The 12,822-nt window shown below is 35.9% G+C and overlaps 1 protein-coding gene across 1 annotated transcript; it reads left to right on the top strand.

Annotated features, from left to right (window-relative positions):
• Positions 1 to 1,241: 1,241 nt before the first annotated feature.
• Positions 1,242 to 2,242, top strand: LOC130711926 (stress-response A/B barrel domain-containing protein UP3-like). Its single transcript, XM_057561715.1, has one exon. The coding sequence runs from the start codon at positions 1,281 to 1,283 to the stop codon at positions 2,052 to 2,054; it is 774 nt and encodes a 257-aa protein (XP_057417698.1). The 5' UTR covers positions 1,242 to 1,280; the 3' UTR covers positions 2,055 to 2,242.
• Positions 2,243 to 12,822: the final 10,580 nt, after the last annotated feature.

Here is a 12,822-nt window from a genome sequence, read left to right as displayed (position 1 = left end):
AAAGCAACTGAGTGAGGTTATGTAACATTTTTATGTAATCTGTTTCTGTTGGAAAACTTGTGCAGTTATTAGCTTAATAAGTGTATATATATGAAATACACAGCTTTGGTTGACAATTTTATAGTTGGTTTCAACTTGGGGGTTTTGATTGTTTTCCTTCGTTCTATTTGCTGTATATAGTGTTAGATTGTTAGCAAACTTTGTGGTGCTTTGAGTTCAAATCTGAACTTTTAGAAGCCTCTAGTCTAGAGTTAAATGATGTTGGACATGTGAGACATGGAACGAAGCAGCAGAGGAGTAAGATAAACCATTGAAATAAGTTTTGTTCATGAAGTGTAATAAGCAGAGACAAAGATCAGGACAATGGAAGGAGCTTAAACTTAATCTATGAATCAGTATAGAACTGAACACCCGTCCTCTCTTCAGGGGGACTTGAGCTTAATATCACTAAGTAGGGAACATTGCCTCACCCAGTAGCAACTTGGTTCTCCCCTTATGGCTAACATAGCCGCATCCTAATCTAACTCTACTACGTGTTGCCTATATTAGTCTCAGATTCATTCACACTTCATTAAAATTGAAATTGAGAAAAAAGAGAAATAAAAAGAAAAAAGAGAAAAAAGTAAGAGATATGATTAATGATATCATATTTGATTGAAAATGAATGTGGAAGTGAAGTATAAAATAAAATTATTGTGAATGAATCATAGGTCTAAACCATTACGCTCTCAATATCCTCCTCTTTTCATTCATGAGATAATGACATGATACCTCGTTAGATTCTCCTATTGTGGGGAGTATTGAAGAATCTAGTATAAGAGAAATTATATCTTTACCCTGATATGCTTAAAAAGTCTGAAAACTATATATTATGATTGAGATAATATAATCTTAATTAGATAGACATTGTATATTGATTACATATCTCTCATATATTTCATAATTTGATGTGAGAATTGTGTATGTGAGCAATTTGTAAGCACTTCTATAAACGACTTATGGTCCTGAAGTCCTGCCTTGCTGAGTGACTGAAGCTGAATCCACCCAAACATTTATTCAAATTTGAAGTTGTATGCTCAGTTAATAATTTGGTTTGTGCCAATGTTCTGTGGTGCTCGTCCTCTATATTCCCTACCATCTTTTGGGCCGGCCTACATATATTATTAATGGGCCTCAGATCCTACCTACGAAAAAAACGTGCGAAAGAAAGAAAGAAAAGATACAATTAGATTCGAATGAAGACAATTTCATATTCACCAGTCGCATTCCTGTGGTAAACGATGCAGTGTTTAAGACTGAAACCGCCGCTATCGTTTCCAGTCACATTCTCACCTTCCAAACACCTCCGACGAAATCACCTACCGGCGTGGTCCTCAACCCGATCTCCGATCAAGAGCATGTCAACCACCGTGGAGCACATCGTCCTCTTCAAGGTCAAAGACGACACCGACCCCTCCAAGGTCACCGCCATGGTCAACGGCCTCAGCTCCCTCATCTCCCTAGACCACGTCCTCCACCTCACGGTGGGCCCAATCCTCCGCAACCGCTCCACCTCCTTGACCTTCACCCACATGCTCCACAGCCGCTATAACTCCAAGGAAGATCTCGACGCCTACTCCGCTCACCCCAGCCACCTCGGCGTCGTCAGGGGGAATGTCCTCCCCATCATCGACGACCTCATGGCCGTCGATTGGGTCGCCGAAGATCTCCGCGGCGATATCGTCACGCCGCAGGGGTCGGCGATGCGACTTACCTTGTTGAAATTGAAGGAGAATGCGGATAGCGGTAAGGTTCTGGGGGTTATCAGAGAAATTCCGGAGAGCTTCAAGCAGATTAGTCAGCTGAGCTGCGGCGAGAATTTCTCCCCGGCGAGAGCTAAGGGCTTCTCGGTTGCTTCCCTGGCGGTTTTTCCTGGACAGGGGGAGTTGGAGGATGTGGATTCGAATGGGGAGGTGGTGAGTTATCATAAGGATAAGGTTAGGGATCTGCTAGAGAGTGTGGTTGTGGTTGATTATGTGGTGCCGCCGCCGCCTGCTCAGTCTGCTAGCCTTTGATAAGGTTATTGCTTCTCTTGCCATTGTAACTGTTCAATCATTGTTTTTGCTTTATCATCTTCATGTATTAAGCCTTCAATGCTTTGTTGTGATGTGCAATGTGGGGAATAAGGTTTGAGAGAGAATGCTTTCTTGTGGTGTGCAATGTGGGAAATAATGAAATGTTAATGGTTATCTTTTAGTTTCTACTTATTTGGTCTTTGGTAATTGGTGCTATTGCATCTGATTTTGGTACTTTAGTTAGTTTTATGTGTAGTAGATTCCACCTAAGGCCAGCATGGTCTATGCATGTTGTAGTTATATGATTCTTACTTTAGCAGCTCATGTAGAAGGAGCTAGTCATCCATCCTAGACATGGAATTAATCGGCACCGAACTTAAGAATGTCCATCAATGTTGATTTTAATTTATTGCTTGACTTCTTACTTCTTAGTGTGTGTTTGGATAACAGTTCGGTACGACATAAACACACTTTTAACTCAATCCATGAAAAGAGTGATGTTCACTTTTTGTATTGAAGTGTGTGCTAACATCCATTTACATTGGTGCCGAGGATATCCAAACATACTCTTAGTTAATATATAGTTGAAAACAGCATAATGATATGCTGCATACTAATTACACACTTCTTTAAACAAAATAATTTACCAGCAAAGAGCATCCTCAGTCCTCACCCATAGCTTCACACTTTACCCGCCCCCTTTCCAAAATTGCTTACACTCCTCATCATTATGGCCTCTCTTTTCTCGTTCTGTATTCAATCTGGCACATTCATTCTCCACCATTACTATCCCAAATCACCTTTGAACATTCTCTGCAACCTTAAAATACATATGTGGCCTAATTCTCATTCATACCTACACAAAAGGAAGCCTAGCGTGTTCCCACAAGAAAGCATGCATATCCTGTTGACTATTGAGAGGTTTCCGCTTCCCTTGGATGTAGGGCATTGGATCTTAGAAGCTGTTCCACCTATTTCTCTGCTTTGGATTCTTTGCTTTTTCTCTCTATAGCCCAAGGCTAGATCATCACTTATATATATGTCTCGTCGGTGTATAATAACCCACAAAATCCACTCTAAAACAGTAATTTTATATCATACTCAAGGCCAGCTTAACCCATATCGGCCTTTCTGTTCCCCAGGTGAAGATCTGGTAATACAAATCTAGAAATTCACCACTATGTGTTAGGTGACAGGTTTATATATTTTTTGGTGTATCCACTGATTACTGACCTGATGTTTTCCTTACCCAAAAGCTCATTAACCCTAGTGTCTCTCATCTTGATAACTTTAATAAATTTCTGATATCTGATAAACTTGATGCTTGCTGTATTATAGGCCCTTATATAGTTATATTGTGTGCTTGTAGCTGTTAATTTGTTTGAACTTCCCCCTTGTTTTTTTTTTATCGAAAACTGTAACTGCATATGTAAACTTTTTATCAATGTTGTCAAAATGGAGATTTTACCCTGGGTTGGGACTTGGGAGCGGGGTGAAAGATTGTAAATGGTTGGATTATAACATGGATTGTAAGTTCCTACAAAAAATGTGATATTATAATTAAACATGACAATAGCTCTTATTTTGTTGCTAAGCTCCAGATGTTGATCAGTTTTGTACATATGATGTGCTCTAGATGTTACTCATGTTTCAAACTTTAAATGCTTGTTATTGTGAGCGCGGTGAGGGTAGTTTGATAGTTAGTGTGAGTCTGAACGGGGGTGTCCAGTGTGGATGGCTGAAGTTGCAGACAATGTGACTTGAGGATGGAGTTACTGATAGTAGGAAGAGTGCTGGAGTTTGAGGTTTACAATGGAGGTTCAAGAAGATCATGAGGCCATGAGGGTAGTAAGTTTCGGTGGCTAGAAATATGGCCGTCATGGATTCTTGGTCACGAATATGTGATCGGAGCTCCAGTAACATGACAAGATAGCAGTGGGGAATGGAAAATGGTAGAGTGAGGATTAAAGATTATATGACGATTCTTGGTCGCCGTCATGGTAGTTTAAACTTTCGCTGACCCACTACGCCCAAATTATATAAGTGTGGTACTAAACCAAAAAAAAAAAACAAATGGTATGAACTAAACCAAATTTAAGTATATATTAGTAACTAAACTTGTTTTAGCCTTTATTTATTATTTCTTAATGAAATGGACGAGACATCTCAATCCTTATCATCTTTTTTTTGGGTACATCGGAATGATAAATGGTACCCGCCAGGAATCGATTCCTGGACCTCATACTACCCAACTCATATGTTCCTCAGCTCCTACCACTTGAGCTATCCTACGGGGGACCAATCCTTATCACCTGACACGAGGTAACTTATTTCAACTATAAACTTCAACTTCAAAGTATTAGGAATCATTATTAATCAGCCATTATAATCACAAGCTGCGCATATGAAGTGCACAAAATCTTTGACCAAATTGCAATGCAACAGCAAAGAATCTAACTTTCAACATCAACAATGAACGGCAGTTGATCGATGTAACTCACACTCTTTGCTTTGATTTGAGTTGGATTCAGCGGACAGAAACAGAAAGGAAACGTGGGATCCACACATTTTTTTTTAGTCTTCTCATCTAGAAATGAGAAAAGCAGGTGTCTATATAAACATATGAAAAGGAAGTGGAGGAAAAAAGTGAAGCAGCTCTCTTATTTTAATCAAGATATGAATTCAGTTCTGGCGGGTAAGGGCGTTGGCTTGACTGTGTTATTCTCTTCTGGTCGGGTTGGAGGTGAAGATTGGCAAAGTTCATCATTCAATGGTGGGAAGTGGAGGAAAAAAGTGAAGCAACTCTCTTATTTTAATCGAGATATGAATTCAATTCAGGCGGGTAAGAGCGTTGGCTTGACTTTGTGTTCTCTCTTGGTCGGGTTGGAGGTGAAGATCAGCAAAGTTCATCATTCAGTGGTGGAGTGTTTATAGAAAAGAGGGTGTCGCCCGTAGGAATAAAAATGTTTATGGTCTCTTAAAATAGTGAATTATTGATTTTAGGGGAAATTACATTCACCTCCCTTGGCTTAACATTATTCACACGTAGTTTACAAAATGCATTGATCTCCCCCCTTCATATACTACTTTGAATAATAGAGAGGTGTTGTGTGTTGTAATGATAAATTTTAGAGGAAGTCAGTCTAATAATTATAAAGCTCGGGAGAGGATAGGGCAATGTTCTCAATAAAACAAGAGTGTAAGTGTCTTGTTAAAATATAGAGGGATGTCAATGCAACACCGGTAAACATCAAAGGGAGGTGAGTGCAATTTGACATTTATTTTAATCCCCTTTAATTTTTTTTTGTTGATTTTGATCATCACAAAATAACGAATTATTAATTTTGGCCCTGTATTCATTTTTGTAGAATTTTATAGCAATTTAAAATGTCACTAAACATTTAGTGGCAGTTTGTGCATTAGCGACGGTTTTTAAACAGCCACAAATTATGTTAGTGGCGGTTTAATTAACTGCCACAAAATACTACAGAAGTGAATATTTTAAAGGGACGAAATTCATCAAAAATTAATAGGGAACCCAATTTAATAATTCGGTTTTAAGGCGAAAAAACACATTTAATCATTTAATCTATCACTAGAGCCAAATCGGAATTTAAATGAGTCTTTCCATTAATCGCATCCACTTTCCATAAGGATGCTGAGAAAGTTTTCTCCTCGTGCAAGCTTCAAACCCTTTTAGATGTCAATTACTTTTGCAAATTCAGGTCCGGATCAACTACATTTGTGGATACCGCTGCAACTACCACATCACCATCTTGATCTCTGATTAAAGCCCCATTCCCTCATCCTACACGATCCTTTACTGCATTTGTATTGAATTTCAGATATTCAGCAGCTGGAGCTTTCCACTATTTCGCCAGGTCTGGTTCTGAACGTGCAACAGCTCCATGTAACGATATACTAAACTACTCCTTTCAATATTCATTATAAAAATCAAATAAATATTTATCGTTCATAAAATATAACTTCACATTGTTACTTCAATCAAAATTACTACTATCTGATTTAATTGACTTGACTAGGTGAAAGTTTTCTTTTTGAAATGGACTAGCCAGGTGAAAGTGAGAAAAGTCTAATTTACTTTACTCCGTTGTTCCTAATTATAAGATCTTTTTAAAAAATATATTCGATGTTCCTTCATTTAATACTCTATAAGATTTTATAGGCTATATAAGACTCTAAATTTTTTTTATTATCTTTTTTCAAATATACCCGGCTGTACCTCCTATATTTGTTATACTTTTGTAATTCTAAAATTTTAATTACCATGTCAAATAATATGTTAATTAAAGGAAAATATGAAAGATTAAATAATTTTTTAAAACCAATATATTGATTAACATTATTTCAAATTTAATTGTCCCTTTTGCTCAATGTCAATGTCTATGGTTTGAAATGCAACATCATCCTTTTTAGTTTTCACTGTTCCCCTGTGAAGTCTAATCACGTGTCTTTTTCGGCACGTATGTGCGATACTATATTATATGCACCACATTTTGGATCTCTTTCCACTGAGTTTATTATTATTTTATTTTTGCTTTATGACTATGCTTTTTTTTATGAATCTTGATAACTATGCTATCTTACGTCATGTCTGACTTTTAAATTTCGATAATTTAAAATATATATGTGATTTAGCTTGCTAATTGATCATAAAAAAGAGTACTCACTCGGTCTATTATAAATTTATAATAGAAGACAGAGGGCCGTATTTAATAAAATTAGTTGTTTTTTTACGTTAATAAAATTAGTTGTTAAACAAGCTAATTTGTAAGGTGACAAAAAAAAACTTCATTATATATGAATATTCTTCCATTTAACGCTATTTTATTTACATATCATTATTATTATAATAATAATTTTAAAATAATTATCACTTTAAATATTTAAATTTATTTCAAAAATCTAACATTTCTCATCTTCTTTTCATTTTTTTAAATTTCAGTATATTAATAAAATAATAAAAATTACATTATATTTTAATCAATAAATTAATAAACATATTTGCATTTATCTAAATTAATAAAATACTTAAAATTGGTGCAGTGAGGACAACTTCATGAAAGATGAATATTATTAGTGTTTAGTATGTTTTTTTTAGATGGTGTTTAGTGTATAGTTTAAAGTATACAAGAATAATAATAAAATTTTAGTAAATGATAAAGATAAAAATAAAACAAATATGCTTTAAGTTAAAAGATACCTCAAATAGCTTATTTAAAAAAGGTATGAGTTATTGAAATAATTCATTTACCAAACACTTTTAAAATATCTTACGAGATAAAGTTAGGAAAATAAACTTTATGTTAATCAAATAATTTTTAAACTAACTGAAATATCTTACCAAATGAATTTTAGAATGCAGGCTTTTTTTTCTGAATGGCGTAAAAAAAAACTTTAATTTGAAAAAGAGAGTGAAAAAAAAAAGAATATTTAGCTGTTTGGGGTAGTTTTTGATTTGGACTTTTAGGCATTCGGAAGATTCCTTGCGAATGCTAATAAGACAAATTACTTTTCCAGTTGTTTTTTCAGGGAATAGTAGGCATTCGTAAGATTTCTTACGAATGCTAATAAGACAAGAAGGAATCTTGACTTTTTTTTCGTGTGCCATTCGCAAGCATTCCTTCTTGTCTTATTAGCATTCGCAAGGAATCTTGCGAATGACTACTGTTCATGCTGCAAAAGGTACGTTCCTGTCATTCAGTTCTGAAAAAGTCATTTGTCCTGTTACCATTCGCGTTCATGCTGCAAAAGGTACGTTCCTGTCATTCAGTTTTGAAAAAGTCATTTGTCCTATTACCATTCGCAGGGATGCTTCCGAATGCCTTAAATTCCATGTCAGAATCTACCCCAGACAACTAATTAATTTTTTTTTCACCCCATGTTCCAATTAATATTATTTTTTACGCCATTTAGAAAAAAAAGCCGCAGAACAACAAGGGCAAACAAACACAAATTTGCATGCATTCAAATTTCAAATGATTTGTTGAAGGTCATCAAGATTTAGCGACGTGCAACATAAAATGGAGTCAATCACATCAGGTGGGTTCCATCTATATATAGGTGAAGAAGTGCAGCATCAAAATTCAACATTTAATATACTATTATTATTTTTTAAACGGTTGAGTGACTTTTATAACATTTCTACACTTTTTTTTTTCAAAAGCCAATGAAAAGATGAGATACTAGGGGAGATACTAGGGTATCTCAACCCAAAGGTTCGATTTTCATGTGCACCTATTGTTATATTTTGTGCTTTCTAATTTTTGTTTCCATCATACAAATTTCTTAACCAATTGTAAGATTTAATTTAATCTTAATTTATATGTAGATCACCTGATATTTTTTAATTATTGGAGTTGAGTTGACTTTCCTTATTTCATTGCTTTTACCTTTTAATGTGATCTCATATTTAAGTATTATAAATGGAAAAACTTTCATATTCAGTGGAAATACGACTTGTTATAACGTAGTAAAAAATTGCACTCTTTAAAGTTCAACTGTATTTTGGGAAATTTTGGCACCACAAACTGAAACATAATAGATGTCACTTTAACTTATTGGGGGAAAAGATATTTAGCTGTATTAACTAAGAAACCAATTCAATCATCAATACATAATTGACGCTTGTTGATTTTGATTTCATGTCAATTTGATGTTATATATAAGAGACACTTTCTTTTCTATTTCTTTACCATACCATGTTAGCATATAGTATTTGGGATAACTTTTATATTTTTAAGATACATACTTATCATTAAGTATTTTTTACTCAGGTATCGTTTTACCCCAAAAAATTAAGATGTCCTAGTCATTAATATTTAATAATGCCAGTTTGAGTTTTTAGGCCCATCCATATATGTTCTGCAGCATTCCATAGTCTCTTTCTTTGGAATTTTGGTAAATTTTTTTATAAGTCATATGATGTATATATTAAAGTGAAGTATAATATGGGTACTTCATCCCAATACAAGTATGACAAGTGGGTAAATAAAGTAAAAAGTATTACAAGATGTCAATAACAGATCTTCTATTAATGAAAAACCCACCACCTACCACCTCCTTGGAGATAGATTAAAGAGATCATGCCTAATTAAAATTCTAATAGAAAAAACCTTTTTAGGAAAACCTGAAATTTTGGTAATTTATAAAATAAATTTAATTAATGACAACTTTTAGTCTTTACCAATGGTAATACCCCATTTTCTTGTGGTGACTGCGGGTGGGCTGAGCTGCATTGACTATTTCCTTACTCACAAACAAAAATAAAAATGAATCAAGTTAGATTTGTTCACTTTTTTCCTAACCATGATGGGTATCGCTCACCATGACAAGCAAGTATATAATTTTGCGTACAAGTTATATTTGAGATATATTTTCAACCTTTTATTTCATCTTGTACGCCTTTTAGGGATTAGGGACTAGATGCTAAAATTAATGGCTTCGTAGTTGCTGGCGGATTCAATGCCAAAACAAAAAAAAATCTTGCAAAAACAGTGAGAGGATTTTGTGTTGTAGATACAAACAATAGTAGTTAGGAATAAAAGTACGTGTCTACATGATATGTTTGAAAATGCTAGATAGAAGACAGGAACAAGGTTGGGAATCAAATTTATAGTACGAAAACTAGTAATATATCATCTGTAAAGAATAATTTCACTTTTCTCTGTTTTTATAACCATTTTCTTTTTTTCATGTTTTTTTTATTTGACCATTTGCTAGATACTGAGTGGTTTTTTGGTTTGAAAAATTTCACTCAATCAACTGGTTTTCGGTTCAAAACCAGCACAACATCAAGATGAATTACACGAATATGCGAAAGAATCAAAACTTAATTTTTTTACATAGTTATTTAATTTATTCTCACATAAAATTTATATATAATCAACACCACATTTTTTGGACTGAAATGAAACTCTCAGATTTGTTATTTGTAGATTATCTTAATAAAGGATGCCATAAAAACGTGTCTTTAATTGAGAACAGAACTTAAGTCTTTATTCTTGTGGTTATACCAAAAGAATTGAACGATTTAATATAAAAAAGAGTTGCACAAATAAGTGAAAAGATAGAAAGAAAAAAAAACATGTAGGACTAAAATGAAAAGAGAAATTGAAAATAAAAAGGTGGTCATCGTTTGAAAAGTAGACGGCTATTTTTTTTTTTTTTTTGATAATTTGGAGGGCAAAAGTATACGGCTATACACATTATGAAATTGAAAGAGCATATAGATTCTAGTACATAATTGGAAGTGGACGCCACAATAATGTGACGTGCTAAGACAAGCTAAAGAAAATAATGTCTAAAATAAATGCAAGATAAGGACGTGTTTGCTGGAAGCTCTTCTGAACCATCTTTAGTACTAACAGTATTGGAGGTTGCGGGGGATGGAAAAAATTAACTAAAAACTACACTGTTGAGAGGTCACACTTGACAGATTAGAGGAGGCTGTTGCAACCAACTTTCCAAAAAGCATTGTGGGAAAGTCAGTTTGAAAGTCAATTTGATACACTTCATTAGGTATATGGGAGACAATGGAGTTATCATATGTAATAGTGCTTTCAATTTGTCTTTTCCTTTTATCCTTCCATTTAATCCTACTGATTAGGTTGAATTAATGACTTCATTATTTTGACATGAACAAGTTGACATGTGTTCATATGTTCTTTTGGTGTAAGAGAAATATTTTTTATGAGAGACAATTTCTGTTTGAGTTTGAAATTAATATTCATATTTTTGTGAACTCTTTTAATTGAGATTTTCCAAAAACTTTGAACTTAAAACCTAATTATTGGAACATCAAACATACTACTTGAACCAACTACCTATTGATACATGTGTTGGTATGTTCATAAACACTATACACTGGCTCAAAATATTTCTCTAATTCAGCTCAAGAATATAAATGTGAGCATATAATTGTGAAATTATTCCCTCTTCTTATACAAATTATGCATTTAATGAGTAATATAATAACCACATTTTCTCTTTAGGTTATTCATAACACATCACATTATCTCTGAAATCATAAGCGTGAGACAGGTCAATCATAACTCACGCATCGACGTAGATCGATCTCAGTACCGGAACACCATGCATTTCCTAATTCTAAAACAGAAAAATATCTAGACCTTTCATAGGAAAAATATGACAAAGGCAATAAATTTAGGAAGAAACCTACTTGTGATCCATGGAACGTTTGGAAATAATGTACTTAAGCCAAAGTAATGTCTTAGCGAGAGGCCCCCACCTTAAGTAGAGCCACCAACACTAGGGAATCAGATCCGGCAAGTACTGTGCATGTCAGTTGGCAGTTTTAGTTTTGATCATTGAGCTGTGACTAGGTTTCTACTTCTCCTCGGGGTAGGAGCCTGTTCTCCTCCTGGTAGGAGCTTTTCACTCCCCCTCAATGGGTGGAGCCTGATTTACTTCACTAACGTTTGGTGGTTGAAGCATTTATTCGCCCTTGCTGTCTGTTGGAAGTTGCATTTACTTCCTTTTTGACCCCATTTGGACCCCCTTCACCCTCAAAAGAGACAACTCTTCTCTTACCTCCTTTGTCTTCTTGCCCCACCAACTACAACACCTCCCCTCCCCAACCTCCCACATTCACCACAACCCAGTCCACATCATGACCCACCAAGCTCCACCTCACACCGATGACACTACGGTTGAGCTAGATCTAGGAGAAGGATGCCCACCAGCCATGAAGGAATCTACCTTGGTTGGGAAACTACTCACCGACAAGTCCTTTAACAGAACCGTAGTAAAAGAGATGCTGGAGAAAGCATGGGGCAAGCCTGTGGGACTGAGAACCACAGACCTTGGCCCCAACCTTTACCTTTTCCAATTTCCCAGTAAGGAAGAGACCATGAGGGTACTCTTCGGAGCTCCTTGGATGGTTCTGGGCCAAATCCTCAGCCTCCAACTCTGGAACCCTGAAATATCCATCAATGAAGTCAACTTTGACCTTGTACCTTTCTGGATTCAGATACATGGAGTACAACTGGAAGCTATGAGCAGTAGCAATGCTAGGAAGATTGCTTCTAATGCTGGCGCAATAGTGGAAGTGGAAGATCCCTACCTCAATGGTCAACTAATGCGTACCTTCCTACGCGTGAAGATCCTTGTCAACACCAAACACACCCTCCTCTCAGGTGTGTGGATACCCAGGAGAAACTTACCTAAAGGATGGGTACATATCCGCTAAGAGAAGCTGCAGGACTTCTGCTACAACTGCGGACTAGTGGGGCATGATCTGAGAAAGTGCAGGCGCGAGAGAGCTGTAGCTGTGTTTGACAAAACCAACCCCAGATTTGGCCCCAATCTTTGTGTTCCACAGGAAAAACCGCTGACTGCCCTTGTCGCCGGAGATCGATCGGAAAATGTTGGCACAGGAGGAGCAGGCACCACTGACGAGGATAGTACAAGTGGCCCCCCTAGCATTAATACGGAGTGTACCTACCAACAAAATCCTAGTATGGACTCTACACTCCAAGCTGCTCTGACACGAGATCACCAATTCCCAGAGTACTTTCAACCCCTCTCGTCTGGGAATCACCAACATGTCCCTCATCAATCAAATCCGGAGCCTGTTATCCGTTTTGAAGAAAGAAATGAATGTGCCTGTCACTTTGAGAGCTCCCCACCATGCCACCCTAAAGGTACACATCATCAAATCCCCTCAGAACCCACTAGGGTGGATCTCCGCCACTTAAGAACTAGAGCTGGTTTGGGCCCAAAACAC

Source organism: Lotus japonicus, chromosome 4 (genome assembly GCF_012489685.1).
Source record: "Lotus japonicus ecotype B-129 chromosome 4, LjGifu_v1.2".
In the NCBI taxonomy this organism is placed as follows: domain Eukaryota; kingdom Viridiplantae; phylum Streptophyta; class Magnoliopsida; order Fabales; family Fabaceae; genus Lotus; species Lotus japonicus.
Note: the sequence above shows the minus strand (reverse complement) of the source record. Positions and strands in the feature narration are given on the sequence as shown.

Coding starts and splice junctions, on each gene's coding strand:
- LOC130711926 (XM_057561715.1), top strand. CDS start 1,281: ATGCAGTGTTTAAGACTGAAACCGCCGCTATCGTTTCCAGTCACATTC.